Here is a 19,729-nt window from a genome sequence, read left to right on the forward strand (position 1 = left end):
ACTCAGAAAAATGAGAAATTATACCCCATCTTATTCAAGTGTAAAAAAAATAAAAAATAAAAAATAAATAAAAACAAGGGGGGAAAAAAAGAAAAAGGGTTAGAAAATACAACTGGAGGTGGGGAAGCAGGTCTGATGATTAGAACACAGTACAGTAGCTGTTGTCCACGAGAATTGATTATACTCTTCAAAATAACTACAGGAGAAGATTTTGAAGGCTTCCAACAGAGAAATGATCATATTTTAGGATATGGAAGTGCTAATTACCCTGATTTGATCGTTACATATTGCATCTATGTATGTGATTATCATACTGTACACCATAATTATAACAATAATATGTCCATTAAAATTAGAATTAAAAAAGAGGATAATAAAGAATCCAGTGGAATTTAAAAAATTATAGATATGGAAAGTAGTCTGGTGGTTGCCAGGAGTGGGAATAGGGCAGAGGCAGTTATTATTTTTTAGGTAGAGATTCCAGTTTTATAAGCAAAAGAGCCCTAGAGATTGATAGGAGTGATGATTGTCCAACATTCAGAATGTATTTAGCAACACCGAACTGTACACATAAAGTGGTGAAGATGTTCAATTTTATGTCATGTTATATATTTTGTCATTAAAAATTAGAAATAAAGTATATGTAGGATTTATGTAAATACCTTTCTTGACTGTTAAATATCAAAACTACCTGTGTGCCCTAACCACTAAATAAATTTTTAAAAAATATTGCAGAAACACAAAAAAGGGGTTCAGATCCTACAGATAGTGCTCCCTTCTGTTACTGCTGTTCAGTAATTTTATTTAGAGGGCACTGCTTATGACTAGAGGGCTTTGAACCAGGACAAAGTTTTGTTTTGCTTTTCCTGTGTGAGTGTGCACAGTTAATCCTACATTGCATTCTTATAAGATAATTTGGCTCGAATTACAAATAAGAAAGTGGGCAAGAAGAATTAGAGAGATGTATTTAAATAACGCAGTGATAGTTTCAAAGATCAATCAAACCATATTTTTCAATGATGTATCTGAACACACCTGTCCATTCTAGAATTCAAGATGACAAATATGGTGTGCACTGGGCTTGTCACGAACACCTTGTATTCATTAGGGTACAGATAATGCTCTTAAAATAAACAAGAGGCCATAATTTTGGAGTGCATGGTCCAAAGTTAGCCCCATGGCCTTGCCAGCCTCATGGGTCCCATCTTGGAATCTAACTCTTGGTCATCCTCCCTCTCACAAGAAGGGAGAAAGACTGAGTACCCACCTGCTCTTATGTTCAGGGAGGGGTGAGGCCTGAGGACTGCACTGTCACATTGATTCAGCTGCCCTCGCCAACACTTAGTCACACAGACATCCACAGCTATCAGCAAGGCAGTGGAACTTGCCTTTACCCCCTTATTTTGGTGGCTGTGTCTTGTTAGAACTCAGGGAGGTGATTTTGTCACCAATGTCACTGCTGTTGGAAGAAGTCAGAAGAGAGCATCTATGGAAAGCTCTTCCCAGAGGACAATGAAGATGTTTCAGGACATTGGTAACTGTTAATACATGCTATATTTTTTATGAAATACTATCAGGGAGGGAGAAATATTCTTATGTAAGCTGAAGGCAGGGACATTTTTCTTTCTTCTTTTCTTTCTTTGTTTAATAGCCCTCCATGCCTACCATAACACCTGGCAGAATGAAAATATGACCACCTAAATAAAGGGATTTAAAAGTAAATCTTTTATATGCAAAAGGATACACTATCTTTGCCAAGGTCAAACCAGCTTTTAGTTGGAGAGTCAGAATTCAACCCAGATCCCTTTGAAGTTTTTTTCCTAAATGATTCTCCTGCAAGAAAGTTCCTGTGATAAAACAAGCCATCTGCCTGAGAGAAGCTCTTCCTCCGTAAGCTGGAATATAAAATCTGCAAATGACTACAGCTTTGTCAGCGAAGGATTTGTTGTATTTCTTTTGTGGAATGTGAAAAATACTCATATTGGTCTCATAAATTTCCTGAGCAATCACCCACTGTTCTCGCAGCCTTTTTGATGTCAGGGAAGTCTGTGGTTGACTGATTCTCAAATGAATAATTCGAACAAGAAGGCTCATTTCCAGTGTGCTGCTTTTTTTTTTTTTTTTTTTTTTTTTTTTTTTTTTTTTTTGCTTATGATTAGAAACACTAAGGTTAACACTTGATTAATGGATGTTTTAACAAAGCTCGATACTAGAACACTCACACCTTCCTGGTCTCATCCTTTACCCCTCAGCCATAACAATTTCTGAACAGATTCTTTCCAAAACCATTAAATCTGATAATGGACCAACTGGGCTGTCATCCATGGGTTTAAGTATTAATGCTCCTGCAGCATAGGAAAAGTTTGCTGCTTTGACTTTATCTTTGAAGAGAGATTCAGAGAAACTTCGCTGAAAGTTCAGCAGAACAAAATTTCCCTCAGTGTGAGAAACAACATGGTGGGGTTCTACAGAATTAGTTTGCTTTCTGTTTTCTTGGGAGTTTGCATATTTTGGTAGGTGTTTGTGAGGGAAGAACAAGTTTAGAGGGTTCAAAGACCATGTCTAATATTTACAGATGTGAAGGTTAGAAAAAAAAAAAAACACATATATGGGGAACTAAGTTGGTAAGTAAGAAATCTGGGGAAAAGAGAAGTTATGACAGCACCTCCACATGTATGAAAAAGAAGAGTTAGGAGAAAATTGGGAAAAATACAAAAATATTTTAATTATGTGGAAATAGTCCACAAAGGTTAGGAGATTTAAATTCTCCAAGTTGCTTTGCATTTTCCGCTATGACATATTTAGTAGCAGAAGCCCTTAGGATTCTTTCTCTGTTCATTTTCTACTTTTCCTTAATCAGAAAATCCTGGAACATTGTCTGGATCAATGCTATGGCAGAGTCAAGTCTACATTTGTAGTAAAGTCTACAAGCAATGACTTTGGGATTAGATTTCCTTGCGAAAACAGGAATCATTTCTTTTTAATTATGAAAGATGAAGAAGAAAAATGTTATTAAAAGTTAAGCTAAGTGATTACATACATTTTACTTGTTTAATCTTTATAATAATCTCAATAAATCAGTGTGGACATGAAGGATGAGAAAGAAGACTTTATTATGTACTAATACTCTCCCAGATAATAAGAAGGGCCAGAATCTCCAAGTTAAGTCTTTGACTCAAAGTCTAGACTTCTTTCCACTCAATCATAAGCAGCAACACCCTCTTTGGCAATTGATACAAGTTGATTGAATTGGCATTTACAACACTAAACCTTAAACATATATCAATGTTCCAATAACTATATCTAATCAGCTCATACTTATCTAAGTACTTCTACTGTTCTATTATTAAAATATTAATGATCTTGAACAAGTTCTTATAGTCTTTGCACTTCTAATATGTATCTTATTAATAGCAGCAACTAGTCTGCAAACTCTCAGGGAAGCATTGGAGGTCTAGGCTTGGAAATGAATCAACTTGTGCTTAGACAAAGCAAATCATTCCATTTACCAGTTTTCATACCAGTCACTACTGCTAAATTAAATATGTTTTTAAGATCTAATAGAAGTCAGATAATTTTCTTGATTATGAACAATCTTGCAGAGTTAAGATAGAGATAGTTAAGATAGAGAATGAAGGACAGTGGACAGAGAAACTTGTCCTGGAAGTTTTTATTTATATATATATATATATATGAATGAAAGAGAGAGGGAGAGAGAAGCAAGAAGGCGTATTTATTCACTGAGAAATCTTCTATTTTATTCTTCTCGGTTATGACTATAACCGAGAACTACTATAACTATTACATTTACATTATAACTATTACATTTCTTTTATTATCCTAAAACTTTGAAAGGGGTGGTTAAAACTTTCTTTGTATCTCTCTCTTTTGAAACTAGTTAATATACTGCATACTGTAACTTTCAATTTCTATAATTTTAATGAAAATAAAGAAAATGATCCCTGAGAAATTGTTCAGTTACTAAATGAGTATCTATGAAGAAAAGACTTAGACTTGATAAAAATTCCTCTAGAGCTTCAGAGGGGCTGACTCCACTTGCTAGGTATTTTCCATAGCTACACTTGGCATTTGCAAAATACACACAAAAGGTATATAAACTGGTAAAAGAGAGCACAATGAAGAAGTTACGCTTTGGATAGAGTCAATATTTGGATCTTGCTCTACCACTCTTGGGCTAAGAGATTTGATACAAGTCACTTGAGACCAGCCCCACTTTAAATTTATGTGACTGGTGTTAACTCATCTGTGAGATGGCACCAGTAAGAACACTCTCCTCTTACGATTATTGTGAAGATCAAGTAAGACACTGTTTATAAAAGATATAGAGCTTGGGACATAGTATGTGCTCAATAAATGGTATTTATTATCAATATCATGCCTTCAGCCTAGCCTTTTATTGTTTGTAATGCACATATCAAATAGGTTTCCTAGGTGCATATCATATGACAATATAAGCAATATTGTCTACCTGTTTTATTGAACAAAATTAGCATAGCGAGTGTGGTTTTTCCCTTGTTTTCTCCTTAAGGTCTAATAATACAATCTAGTTCATAGAAAATAAAATTCCAGTCTTCATACTTTAAAAAGTTCCACATGTTAATGATGAGAGCCTATTGAGAAACCAGAAAAAATTCTGAAAAACTTAGAACCAGATTTTGTTTCCAGAAGACACATGATATTCATTTCAAAAATAACTTCATCCTCCACCACACTGACAGGATTTGCTTTCTCCTCCCACACTTCTTCTTGTGAAGGCCAGGAGAGTTTGTTATGCTCATTTGACAGATTGAGGAAACCAGGACACCAAATCTAAGGAACTTGACCAACAAGAGAAACATCTTTGCAATGTGTGCACAGGCATTCTAAAATTTTAAATTGCTTCCCTCTGCCATTCAGTCAAGTAACAAAGTGTCAAGAGAAAACAATGGATACTTTATTTAATCATTGCTCAGAGATGGCAATACTACCCATTACCAAATATTATTTAAATACACTTATTCAACACTATATTTATTCATGTTTTTAATTTCTGAATGTAATGCAACACAGTTATACAGCTCATAACTGGGGTCAAAATCAATCCCTAAAATTTTAATACAAGATAAATAAAAAATGCTGCAGCAATAATACAAGAGGCTTGAAAATAAAGTAACAGTTGAGGATTGAATTATTATTCACTAGCATGAGATAACCTATTAGAAAAGGACGCTGGTAGGAACAGGGTCAAGCATAAGAAGGAAATTGTCACCTTTCTGTTCCAAATGTATAACCTCTCTGTAAGAGGAATTTTGTCCAATACTTTTACAGTATTTCTGATTTCTGCTCAGAAATGACTAATTGGTGTGCAAGACTTGTGAAATGAATTAACATAAGGATAAGTCGCTTATTTTTAGTCTTGTAGATAAAATTCCTGGCTCTACATTTTTTAAAATATTTGACTTCTTTGCTATAATATGCATTCTTCTCAGCAAGAAGAAAAGTCTGTGTGTAGTATTCACAGAATTCCACCCAAGTTTCTTTCTGGTAAACAGAGCCCCTACTGCATTAAACAAAAGATAGAAGTGGGTGAATCCAAAAGTGGTTTTCAGTTTGTAATGCGCTTCTTCTAACATGAATGTAGGAGACATAGTGGATCAGTCAGAAGTACACAATAACTATAGATAACAGGTGATTTTCCTGTTGAGTACGAAAGCTACCACAATCTTATTCATCTAATTTCACTACCAAATCTCTCAGTATCATCCCTGGCCACTCTAGTGATATATCTTTCTTCAAAAATGCTGGTTTGGGACTCTTTTTAAACTTTTCACTTTTAAAATATTGTTCATACTGTCATAATAATTAGATGGTATATAGTTTAGAAAAATGATTTTTGAAGTTTAGGAGTTGTTTTGAAGTTTAAAAATAAAAGCAAACAGCCAAGATGGAGAGTCATCTTTTATATTGATATTCTAGGGTTGTTGCAACAAATTATGGAAACTTAAACAACAGAAATTGCTCCCTCACAGTTCTAAAAGCCTAACATCCGAAATTAAGGCACCAGCAGGGTCACTCTTTCCCTGGAGGCTCCACGTGAGACCCCTTCCTGCCTTTTACAGCTTCTGATCTCTAAATAGCTGCAACTTCCCACTCTGTCTTCACATGACCTTCCCTCTTCTGCATCTCACCACTCTGTGCCTCTTCTGAGGACATTAGAGTCCACCTGATAAAGCCATATGACCTCAGCAAGATCTCTCAGCGTAAGTGCAACTTATTTTTCAAAATAAGGTCAGGTTCACGGTTTCTTTAGGTCAAGAGTTGGGCATGTCTTCATAAGGTTCCTATTCAAACCACTATACCTTTTAAGGAAGTTTATCTTAGAAATCAATAAGGTCCAAAATGTTACTTCTCACTAATTCTTAAGAAGGTAAGTTGACTTTCACATAAATACTTATAGAAGAAAATGAACCTTGGGTCCTAAGGCTGACTTATCAGTAATACTAGATGCTACCAATACAAAGATTTAACCTCTCCTAATGAAAAGAAGTAGCACAATGATTTGTCAGGGCATAAAAATCTGCCTTGTTGTAGTTATGGCTTTCCTTCTTCTTTACATCAATTAATATACAAGGGAGCAGTAAAAGTACAACTGGCTACTTTTTAAATGATTGATAACATAATTTCCTGTATCTAAACTATTTAGCTACACCTTTTTCTAATAATGAATAGAAAATTAAATGCTTAGTTTAGGAAAGACCATTTCTATTGAGTGACTAAAAGTTGAGACAACATATTATATTTCCAAGTATGGTTAAAATACTTTTCTAAGATTCTGGCTGTAAATAACCAAAGCCCCCTGAACGATTGTGCTAATTAAATAAAATATACAAATCATTCATATAATGAACATACTACTTGATGAACTGATTACTAAGTTCTGGAATAGACATCCTAAAAGTAATGGATTCCCTTCTATTGTTGTGTTTAATCTACCAAAGTTACCTGCACCAGTTTCATGACTAGTATGTATCTTATTTTCTGTATTTATACAATAAAATTTTGATTATTAAAATACATAACCACATATACTTATGCCATCCCTAAAAAACAAAAAGTTTTCAGATGAACCATCTAATGGCATGATTTGCCACTTTTTTAAAGTGGAACTTTTTCACATTCTTAACTACATTAATGGTAATGGTCTAAACTCTCTGCCCCATGTATGCTACCCTCAAAATAATAAAATGGCAGACAAATCCAGTCCTTGAAGTGGGGCATAACTGATATCTGGAGCCACAGAAGAAAAGGAAAAGGCATGGTGAGGAAGACAGGCCACAAAATCTAGAAGGCAGACTCTGGGTCACTAGAGTGTGAACTGAGGTTCAAAGTAGTCAAGGACATAGAAGTTAATTCTGTTCAGGTAGCCATAGGTAACAACAAATCCCACCATTAAGTGCAAGTATAATGTACCAATACAAATGTGGAAAAATAAAATAGATATGGAAAAAATAGTTTATCAGGGGCTTCCCCTGGAGACATTCTGGATATTAAATCATTTAACAAGAAGAGCCAGGTATTGGGCACAGCTTGCCAGTGCTAACAAGGTCTTCTAGCACAACTCTACATTAAGAAATGTTCTTTTTTTTCTAATTAAGAAAATGCCTATAACATGGAAAAATCACCCATTTTTGTTTTGACTAACGTTAACTAAATGGCCAAGAATATTTGAAGAGAAAACTGTGTCTAAGATGATAATACATTATATGGTACTGAATGAATTTACATCTGTTAAATAAAAGCATTGAAATACACAAATCTGAATCTCCAAGCAACTATGAAATGCTAAGAGAACAGGAAGGCATATATTACTTTAGCTCTATTCAAATCATATTCCACTCAATATGTATAGAACACAGGAATTGAAGAAATATTATTTACAGGGAAAAATTATAAGCAACATAGATGAGAAGCATAAATGATCAGATATGAGAGAAAACTTCATTTTATAACTCACACATTCAAAAGGCAGGAATAAAATTATATCATTAAAAATTACTGATGTGAACTTAAGAAGAAACATGAATTTCCTGTGTAAATAACAAAATTGCAAAATCATAGCAAGAAGGCAAATTGTCTTTCTTTTAGAATGGCTTAGATAGCATGCACTATATGAATTTCTAATGATAAATTCTGATCCCCCAGTCTGAGACACAGCTTGGATTTGTGCTCACTATTCTTGTAAATAAATGTTCTGAAAAGGTATTTAAGGATAAAGAAAGGAGTAAATCTACCCTCCCATTTTATATTCTTTACTATTAAATAACTTATTTCAATTGGATCTCTGGGATCAGGCTTTTCAGAGTTTAGGTCAAAAATCATTATCCTTAATTCTTCTTACACTCTGTCTCAAAAAATCCAAAGCAGAATTTTGTTAAGCAACACCTATAATGTACTTCATTTCAAAATAATATAATGTCCTCTCTATGGTGCTCATTCATTTTTTATTCATGTATGTCAACTATTCTTGAGGCTGCTAAAGTGCATTGATATTTCTGATTTAAAATGCTTGCATGTCATAAACTCAAAACTTTTATATTCCATGCATGAAGGGGTTTTCTTGATGGGGGGCTGCTGAGCTTTAACATTGTAATTTACATGGAATTCACTGAACTCACAATGCTCTCTGGGAGTTATAAAGGTTCATTTCTCCACAGGCGAAAAGACCCATTTCTAAGTGCACTCAAGTTAAATTTACTCCCGAAAAATACAATATGACAGTTAAGATTCACTCTTGATGAGATTTGTGACAGAAATGAGGAAATAGATATAATGCAGTTTGGCATCTTTGGTATTCTTAAAAATCTGAAATTTTTGGCATACTGAAATAATAAAATGACTATTTAATTGCTTATTAAAGCGCTGCACTCATGGTCAAAATGAATTAATAGGGATAGATTTATTCTTCTTGACTGGATCAAACTTAAAAGACTGAATATATAAAACAACAGTTTTCAGACATTGGACATCAGGAGGATTAGTTCAGTGACTCTGAGAGCAGAGAAAGAGTCCAAATCCTTCAATTTTCCCTTTTGTTGCCTGGAGAGATTTCCAGACTGTGGCAGAGAAAAGAGAAACCCAGAAGGAACCCCACAATCTCCCTCAATCAAGGACATGCTGGAAGTCTGAGATGAACAAAGCAGCTAAAGGGTGTGGAGAAGAGCACCGGAGAGAAGATAAGTGGACAGAAGGGCTCTGGAGGATGACTGGGTTTCTCTGCAGGACCTTTCAGTACCTGTGTGTGAGGAAATGCCTTATGACTAGAGAAAGAACCACCCAACAGTACCCAAAGTAAAACTCTTCACTGCTCACTCAGGGCCTGGAGTATGTGGTTTTCCACCAGCCAGATGGGAAAAACCCATAGCTCATGGGAATTTGTTTAAAGTGTTCGGATGTATCTCTCCTTATTAGGACAAATTCTATTAGATACCAATATCTAATATTAAAGGCAAGCCTCAGAATTGTTCATGCTTTCCTGGGTGATTTAACTTCATCACAGAACAACTCTCAAGACTATTTAAACCACAAATATCTCTAGCACCCAATGAGATAAAAGACACACCCATGGGCTGAGGTTGTGGCTCAGTGACAGAGCCCTTGCCTACTATGCATGAGGCACCGGGTTTGATCCTCAGCACCACACAAACATAAATAAATAAAATAAAAGTATTGTGTCCACCTATAATTTAAAAAAATTAAAAAAAAAAAGAAACACACACACAATGTTTAGGAAGTCTACAAAAATTGGTTGACCTGCAAAATTAAGAAGAAAGAAAACAATTTGTAGTGAACATATAAACTAATAAAGAGAAATGGTTCTGGAAATTATTCCATTAAGATAATTTGTAGATGATAACATTAAATATTATAACTATAATTATATTCCATATATTCAAAAAGGTAGCAAAAAGACTAAGCAGGGTAATCACAACATGGAACATAAAGAAAGATAAAATCAACTCTCACAGATAAAAGGCCCAATGGCAACATGGAAAACACTGATGGGACTGCGATCTGACTGGTCCGTTAGAAAACAATGACTTTAAAGACATAGTAATAAAAACAATCCCCAAGAAAAAAAGACTAAAAAGCTGAACAGAGAATAAGTGAGCTATAGTAACCCTACAGTGGCATAACAGTTGTGGCCCTGGAATCTCCAGTTGAGAGGTATAGGAGATGGAGAAAAGAAAATTATTTGAAGAGATAATGGACAAGATTTTCCTGAATGTGATAAATTCTTTAAAACCAACAGTTGAAGAACCTCAACATATTCCCCAAACAGAAAAAAACATAAACAAGATCATACCAAGACATCAAAATAAAGTTATATAAAATCAATAGCAAGAAAACTTTGAGGTAGAGAGTAAATAACACCCCACAAAAGTAAGAAGATCAACCTTGTTGGAACCAAGACAATACAGAAAATAGTTAGTAAACATCCTTTGAAAATAATTAATGAACATCCTTTGAAGGAAAAAAAATTGTGAAGCTGGAATTTGATGCCTTATGAAAATTATTGAAAAAAAACAAAGGCAAGATAAATGTTTTTCATACATAAACAAAGAGTCAATCATAAACACAACAGCCTTAAAAAGAAATACTAAAGAAGTCCTTCAAAAAGGAAAGACAAATTGAAAATCTGAATTAACACTAAAGAAGTTTTAAAGAGTAACTGTCTAGTTGGATATAAAGTTTATTTCTCTATTTTAAAATATTTAAATGATATTTATCCATTTATAAAAAAAATTGTAACAATGTATTGTGAAATGTAATATTTCGTTATGGTCAGTCATGATAAATTCAAGATACATAATACAAATTTTAGGAAGGCAAACCAGTTAAAACTAATGAGCCCAAAGAGGATGAAAAATAAAAACAAACACTCAATTTTCCAATTAATAAAAGGCAGAAAGATAAGGAAAAAAATTCTCAAGGAACAGAAAGAACAATAAATATAAGAATAATATAAATAGAAGAAAGGTAAATAAAACTAAATTCTGTCTACAGTAGTACTAAATGTAAATGGTCTAACTACCTTAATTAAAATTCAGCCTTAGCATTGGATTGAAAAAGAAAAAAGACCCAGCTATGTGCTGCCTACAAGAAACCTACTTTATATATGAAGATAATTTAAAAGCAAAATAATAGAAATATATATCATGTTAACACACAAAAAGTCTAAAGTGGATATGGTAAGAGAAGAAAAGGTAGATAGATTTCAATGTAAAAAATATTATCATTGATAAATAGGGATATTTCATAAATGATAAAGTAGTTAATTCATTAACAGAACAAAGGAAACCTAAATAAAAATTATGTACCTGATATCAGATCCTTAAAATATATGGGAAAGAAATTGATAGAATTAAAAGGAGAAACACACAAATCTACAAGTATAATTGCCCTGTTATATGTGTTTTGCTATTTTCACTCCAAGTAAGTCCTGAACCTAGCTCAAGGGTTAACAGTAGTCATACAATTATGATTTAGCTCTGGGACTCATACACAAATCTATGACTTGTGGTTAATTAGAAATTTTAGGGCTTTGTCATTAGATTGTTTAATTTTGTTGGACAATGGAAAGGATTTGATTTTTTTTCTAGAACACATTGTTTTTACATATAGGAAATATAAGTTTCCTGCAGTTGTATACTCTAGCAGCAAGTCCTGGTCAGATTTGATTTTGATCCCAGGCTTCTCTCTACACATTTAGAGCCAGGCCTTCAGTGTTTATTATAATATCTATCTAGGTGTGTTAAAATAATATTGGAATTTTGTTTTCATTTAAAAAGTATAGATGTGACACCTATAATCCCAATGGCTCAGGAGTCTGAGGCAGTAGATTCAAAAGATTGAAATCAGTCTAAGCTACTTAGTGGTGACCCTAAGCAACTTAGCAAGGCCCTGTCTCAAAAAATAAACAGATAAAAAAATTTAAAAATAAAGAGGGCTGATGATGTGGCTCAGTGGCTAAGCATCCTTCGGTTCAATCCCTGGTACCAAACAAACAGCAACAACAACAACAACAAAACCAGCTTTGACTTCAGTTATTCGTCTTTCCTCATTTAAAAAATTGGGATGATATTTGACATGTTGTGGAAAAAATGGAGAAACAGGCTGGTTTTGTATTGTGTTTGGAAGAAATGTACTTAGTATCTTTCTATAAATATCAAATGACAAGAACAATTAAGGATGAGATCTGGATTGTTCCAATCCAATAAAATAAAAAGACAGAGGAAAAAAAAATTGAATGCTTAGATTTAATGTTGTAGGATAAATGACCCACATAGCCCTTTACTTTATCAGTTAGGTTTTACGAATGATAAATCAGATTATAAAATACAAGACAAAATATAGAAAGGGTTTTTTTTTAAGAGAGAAGAAAAAGATTCAAAGATTCTATTTAAATAGAAGGAGAGATTTTTGCTTCAATGATAAGTAAGATCTTTCCTGCTCTTGTTCAATAATGTTATTCATCTTTTGTAATGTTTTTTTTTTTTTCCAAACAGCCTTAAAAAATTCACCAGGTGTAAGACAATGCATCTGCTTTGGACCTCTGAGAGTAGAAAGTGAGAAAAGAGTTACAAATAGAATGTATGTATTATTAATGCATCACCCTGCAGCTGTCCTTAAAGACTGCTTGAAAATTCCTATAGGCTTAGAAGACACTAGCCTGAAAAAAAATCATAAATGATAAAATCCATTCTTCCTGATAGCTTCTGAGTAATGATCTCACAAGTGACCTTTTCTCATCTCTCTCACTCTCTCTGGGCAACCAGTGCTCATGTTGAATGAATCTAACTCTCCTGCTCACGATTATCTAATCAGCCTCTTATTGTAGTTAAAACTAGTTCACATTTTAAAAATTCATGCTGAACTGAATGTCACTGCATGGTTAGATTTTAAAATTTATACTAATTAATTGTAGGCTTTATATAATATCATGCCTTTGATGACTTATCTGAGTCCCAAACTCTGCAACTCTCAACCATTTTTAAAATTTTATTTTTAATATAGTCCAGTTTTAGGTAATGGAGGCAAACTAGAACACTACACACACACACGCACACACACACACACACAACCCAAAGACTATGAAACTTCATTATTACTACATTATATCTAACTGCTGAACAAAAAATGTACAAAATAAGAAAGATATCTCAATTACAGGCATCAAGTATTTTCAACTTCAGAAAAATTACAAATGGCTTTATTTTTATTGTCTCAATTGAATCTCCTAAAACGTTGTAAGGTAGACATCCTATCCTGTTTTACAGATGGGAAACTGAGGCACAAAGCCTCACAGTATGGGGGTGAGAAGGTCTATCTTAAAAGACCAACCTACCGCCACCATTAATAACTGTTAACTCTCTGACACTATAATATAGGGAATAAAAGATTCTTATTCCCAGTTTTCATTGAGATCATGTTAGGCCAGAACTCAAATCACTTTTTCAAATATCAAACATTATACAAGGGGGGAAATATGAATCTTAACCAAGATCAAAAATTCCATTCAATTCCATATTTATTTGCCTTCTTGCATGCTTGCATTATGTTTTTAAAAATTAATTGTTAGTTTATCAAAACAATGTCCTCTAAAATCTGCAAGTAAACTAGCAGAGGAACACTAAGATCCTTAGGTGATCACAAAGTTCCACCTTAAGAAATCCAGAGAAGATCAAAGCAGAACTAAAATAAATATCAGGAAGGAAACAGTCAAGAAAAGAGAAGAGAGGAAAGAATAAGAAACAGAGACCTTGGAAATGACTAGTAATGTCATCTGCTTTACCAAGATCTACAAATTTGGTAAACCTTTCCCCAGGGAAGACAACTGACCAATACCAGAAACGAAAAAGCAGTTACCACTATAGATAATAAATAGATATTATAAATGGTTCAAATAACGTAAGTCCAGCAAAATAAAGTGAACAAATTTCATGAAAATTTTAACTTAAAAAACCACAAGAATATGCACAAAATCTGTAAGAGTGTCTGTCAAGAAAATTAAATCTATTATCAAAAGGCTTCTTATACAATAAAACCTCTGGTCCAGTTTGTTTCACTAGTAAATTCTATCGAACATCCAAGGAATAAAGGCTATCAATTTTAAATAAACTTTCACTAATAGAAGAGGAGCAAACCTGGTCCAACTGTTTTTAAAAGGCCAATGTGACACTAAGAAACTACATGAAAATTGTAGACAAATATCACTTCACAAGCATGAGCACAAAATGATATAAGAAAAGGACTTTGCATGATCACCATATAGTATTTACATGGGAAACTCGAGGCTAGTTACCCTTTGAAAATCAGTGTAATTCACCATATCCTAATATGGAAAAAAATCATGTTGGTCACTTCAGTAGATCAAATATTATTTCATAGAAATTATAAAAATATCTATAACAAAAATTTTAAGAAAGCTAGGAATAGTATAAAATTTCCTCAATGCAATAAAAACCATGTACAAAGAACCTGTATCTAATAAGGGATTTCAGTACAAATACTATATTTTTGCATCCTGTGATCAAAATAAGGCACAAATGCCTGCTTCCAATACTTCTGTTTGGCATTTTACTGAATATCCTAACTACTATAGTAAGACAAGAGAAAGAAAAGGCACAGAGCTCAGAAATTAAGTACAAAACGGTTCTTAGGTACATTTGTTTTTCAGAGAATCTACAAAACCAATAAAAAGTAGGTAAATTGAACAGGTGTTAGTATATAAGGTTAATGTTACAAAATCTGTTGTATTCTCCTACACCAACAATCAACACTTGGAAAATAAGTTTCAGGAACAATTGAGTTTAAAAGAGTTCTAAAAAGTATGTATTTTAATGAATAAATCAATAAGCATTCAAGAACATTATACTGAAAAACAAAATATTACCGAGAAAAATTAAAGAAGAAAAATTTAAAATGTAGTTTATTATACATCAATTAAGCTCTTGAAAATTCAGTTAAATATGCAGTTTATTTTATATAAATCATAATCATAAAGATATAAAGATAGATAAGTTGAATGATAGAGGAAGAGATCAACATATAGATAAATTTCTTAAAACATCATTTGGCTTTAAATTAATTTTGCTAAATAATGCTAAATTCAGAGCATGTGGATCTATATCCTATGTGTACATCAAGCCTTGTATGAGGGCTCTTGAACTAAAAGGGGTGAAAAGCCAATAGACTAATTATAAATAATAGTAGAAACATTGGTTAATTAAGCTGTGTATCAATACTAAATCATTTTTTAAAAAATCAGGTGATATTAGTTATTGTTAAAAATGGTCTTGCATTTCCAGACCAGAAGTAGGTAACTTGTCTTCCATCTAAACAGTGAATTATTATTCCTGATAAACAAAATGCTATTTAGAGATTCTGGTCTTTCATCCAAAAGAAGAGGTGGTTTGTGGGTTAATTTTAAAACAAATTGTTCTGCATAATCTCAAATACAATTATAATACTTGAAGGTAAGACTGACCTTATACTTTGATCAATTTTAATTTTCCTTAATTCAGTTTTAATTGTATAACTGTTGTGCAGTACTTAAAACAACAAAAAAATTTTTTTCTTATATATAATGCCTACACAACTTTGGACTTCTCAAACTTTAAATATTAAAAATATATTTATTTTTATTTTACAGTATCTTTTCACAGAGATGCTATAAAAAGTGTTATGCCTATTTTAATGATCAACCGAATAAACAAAACAGTGTTTTCTTTGCAGAGTTTGAATGTGGGCTAGAATACATCTTTTATTTTTATGAAAATGAGACCTTATGTCTCACAAATATGCTGGCTAAATAGAAAAACAAAACATTTGCTTGCACAACCTTAGGATACTTAAACAATGAACGATAACAGCACACTAATCATTTTGTTTCATATTTTATATGAAGATTTGGGACTTTGTTAAAAGCATATCAACCAGTAGTACTAGAATAAAGTTGTGTAGGCATTATATATATATATATATATATATATATATTTTATTTCTAGATAGGATTTTAAGTACAAATCCATGATTAATGATGATTTAGGTTTTATCATATCTTTGTATTTGCCTTTGGAGTCCTATTTGCCTTTTCCCTCCATTGAAGGGGAGTGAACCCAGACCCTCACACCTATTAGGCAAACAGTGCCACAGAGCCACTCTCCCAGGCTCTTCCTTAACACACATTACAATGGGGGTCTTTTCTTTTTTTTCTTGTTAAGCACTTGGGGAATTTTGCTGAGGTTAATCTCACTAACTTTTAAACCTGGCAAAATTTGGAGACTCCATAGACTTTCTTTTTAACAAAATGCATCCTTATCAACAGGACATGGTGAAATGATTCCATTTTCCCTAATGAATTCCTTCTGAATTTGCACCACATTCATGCTCATTGCCGGGAGCCCATGCACTGCCAGGGTAACCTCTCTTTTCTGTCTGGTGAGTGGCATCAAGATGAACTGTCGGAGATGGTGTATTGTGAATAATGGATAAGTGAGAGTCCCCTGACATAGGTTTGATGGCTATAAAATATGAGCTTTGTGATTGCCCTTACATTCGCACTCCAGGATTGACTGAGGGAATATTATTTCTAAATGCCAACCTAACTGAAATTGTGGAGAGTTTCAGTAGGTGCTTCTCTTATTAGTGCTTGAAGCAATTACAGACAGAATGGGTCAGTGCAATTTTCCTCTGGCAAAGGGAAAATCTTTTCTTGTGACTGCATTTTAGCTATTCAAATTCAAATTGGGCTTCTCATCACAAATGTTCTGTTTGCGAGACACACTGCAAATAAGTAGCACCCCCACCCCTGATCAGGTTGCATTTCCAGTGGGGTCAATGTAATTCATTGATGATAATATGGCATTAAATCAACAGGTAGAATCAACTTGCCTTTGACATTGTAAGAATTATTTAACTTATTGGCATCCTGATATATTATGTATTTTTCTTCTATGTCCCTTTGCTAATGATATAGTCTCTTACAGCACTATAGAAAATCTGATCTAAAATTAGTGTGAAGGTTTACACACACAATAGACCTCTCTGAATGAACGAATTTTCAATGAATTCAGAAATATCAGAGGGGAAGCATTATATTCCATTTTTCAAAAAAGAAGGCAGGATTGACTTCAATAAGAGAATCTGAACTTAACTGGGGAGGAAACAGAAATACATGTACAAGGGTTTTGATAATTCCAATTGACTGTCTTGAATAAAAATTTCTTTTCTCATCTTGTTGTTTTATAGTTAGAATGTCAGCCTCAAAGCTTTATCTATGAATGCTAAGGGAAAAGAAAGTGCTGTGATTAGATAATGCCAGGTTAAAGAAAACTTGACAGAAATCTTCCTAGTGAGAAAAATAAAGATAAATTTTTGATTTTTTTATAAGACCTATTAAGATTAGAAGTCCCCACTGACCATTGGAAAAAGGAAAATTATCCAAATCACTTTGTGCATCCTGATATGTACGCAAGGGTAGGCACCAAGGCACCCACCATTACAGATCTCTCTAGATCAATTTCCCCAAATTAAAACTCCAGAAAGGTTGTGAAAGAGTTTGTGTGTGTGTGTGTATGTGTGTGTGTAGAGAAAGAGTTGTTTAAACATCTACTAACTGCTACATGTTGAAGTTATAATTCCAAATAGCAATTTTCCAATAAATGAAATAATTTAAAATAGATAATTTTCCTTAGTAGAATGAAAACCACAGCTACTTACCTAACCGCTCAATTGAATAGTATCGTTGCTTGCTGTCCACACGCACCGTCTCCGCATAAGGACTCCCAACGCCATACCCAATAATGTAACCGCGGACAACAATGTTCGGGTTCAAGGGAGGGGTCCAACTCATGATGATGCAGTTGGTCTGGGGCCTCACATGAAGTGAGCTTGGCTGGTCAGGGACTTGAGACTCTAGGGTTCAAAATGAGGTCTCGTTAGCACATCTCAGAATACAGCCTGTAGCATGGCAAAACTTCCCATTTATGCAGGACCATATCATCTTGCAAAGATTATCAAGTAATGCATCCCTTCCTGCCCAAGGCCCTCCTGTTTTTCAGCATGTGCTACATTTCCAGCTGTAATTTGACTGTCACCAAAATTTTTAGCCATAAGTGGATACTGTGTCCCTTTCGCAGGACACTGCAGCATCATGTATCTTTATTCTAGAAGTTTCTTCTCTTGGTTCATTTCTTTCTTAGGTATCATTAATAAAGAGTGGAATCAAGGCAGATATAAGAATAATAAAAAGGAAAATGAAATATGAAAAATTGTCTGGCCCAATATTTACTCTGATTTAACTAAAAACAAAAAATAAATGTACTATTTCTTTCTTAAGAAATTGGAAGTTGAAACAGTTTAGGGCCATGATCTGTTCAGCATGATTAGGATGATATTTGACTTGGTGTTTACAATATCTGTGAAAAATGTATTATTATTAAAAGAAATAAGACTGTGGCTTGGATCAAAACCACCCAGGCTTTGAAATTGAGAAAATTTAGTTTAATACCATAATCTATCATTTATTAGCTGTGTGTCCTCATGAAATTATTCAGTTGCTCTGAGTTTCCCTTCAAATTAGGTTGGCATCCCACATAGTGATTGACTCCAAGCTCAAGCTCAGGATGTAATGAAAAGCAAAGTCAAAGTCTGACTAGACACAAGCTATGAAAGTGTTAGATGTCTCTTGTCCTCTCTAAGGCTCAGTTCCTCAGGTGGAGAATGCGGATAAAGTTGGTTATTTCATACGGTGCTGGAAAGATGTATTGAGATAATGCCCAAAACACTCTGATTATGAATAGTTCCTAAATTCTCAACTGAAGATAGGTACTATCTTCAGTTGAGACAAAATGTACATACCAGCCTAATACACATTTTCTTTAAAGGGGTTAAAGGTTAAATATTAATAATATTAATATTAAATTGACATTCTGACTTTTACCTTGTCATTCTTCTCTATGATCATGTCCTAAATGTATGATACATTTTCTCAACACTGATCATTATTCCATTAGTAAACATTTATATAGCATCTTCTCTCTCTGGGCTAAGGTAGGTACTCATGATATTGAGGACACCGAGGAAAGGGAACCCGGCAGGTACTATTACAGTTTCTATTCAAGTGGGAAATATTGGCAAGTAAAAAAGGTATCATTAGACTCTGAGAAATAATTTGATAGGCATAAGGGATACTTAACTGACTCTTTGAAAGTCATAAAAGTCTTGTAGGAAAAAAAGAATAAGGCCACCCCAACTTCAGTGGTCCTATAAGTGATTAATGTAGTTCCTGGTAATTAATAGATACTCAAAAACATAAGTAATTTGAATCTTATTCAAATTATTATATTCATTATTTCTTTCCCAACCAAAAATGTCTGAAGTTAACATATGGTAAATTATGTGAAGGAACTTGATGACTAAGGGGAATATTACAGCACATTTTTCTCCTGATATAATAGCATATGCTGACACAATTCCCTCCACCAACTTTATCCATATTCAACATGCAGGCTTCTAGATTATGGGGTGAAAGAAAAAAAATGTGTTTTGTTAAAGTTTTTAACGTGGGTAACAACAGTATTTCAAAATATTCTAAAGCTATTATGCCAAAAGAATTTTCTAAAGGTGGTTCTGTTTTCCTTTGATGCCCCTTTGTGAGCAGGAAGGG

General features: G+C 33.5%; 1 protein-coding gene across 1 annotated transcript in view; it reads right to left on the reverse strand.

Moving 5' to 3' along the window:
• Positions 1-19,729, reverse strand: part of Dcc (DCC netrin 1 receptor) — a 1,066,901-nt gene that overhangs the window by 147,151 nt on the left and 900,021 nt on the right. Inside the window, exon 15 of the mRNA XM_027949033.2 lies at positions 17,782-17,976. Coding sequence (XP_027804834.2) covers positions 17,782-17,976 — 195 coding nt within the window. The remainder of the gene's footprint in view (positions 1-17,781; positions 17,977-19,729) is intronic.

The sequence above is a fragment of the Marmota flaviventris genome, chromosome 16 (assembly GCF_047511675.1).
Source record: "Marmota flaviventris isolate mMarFla1 chromosome 16, mMarFla1.hap1, whole genome shotgun sequence".
NCBI classification, from domain to species: Eukaryota; Metazoa; Chordata; class Mammalia; order Rodentia; family Sciuridae; genus Marmota; species Marmota flaviventris.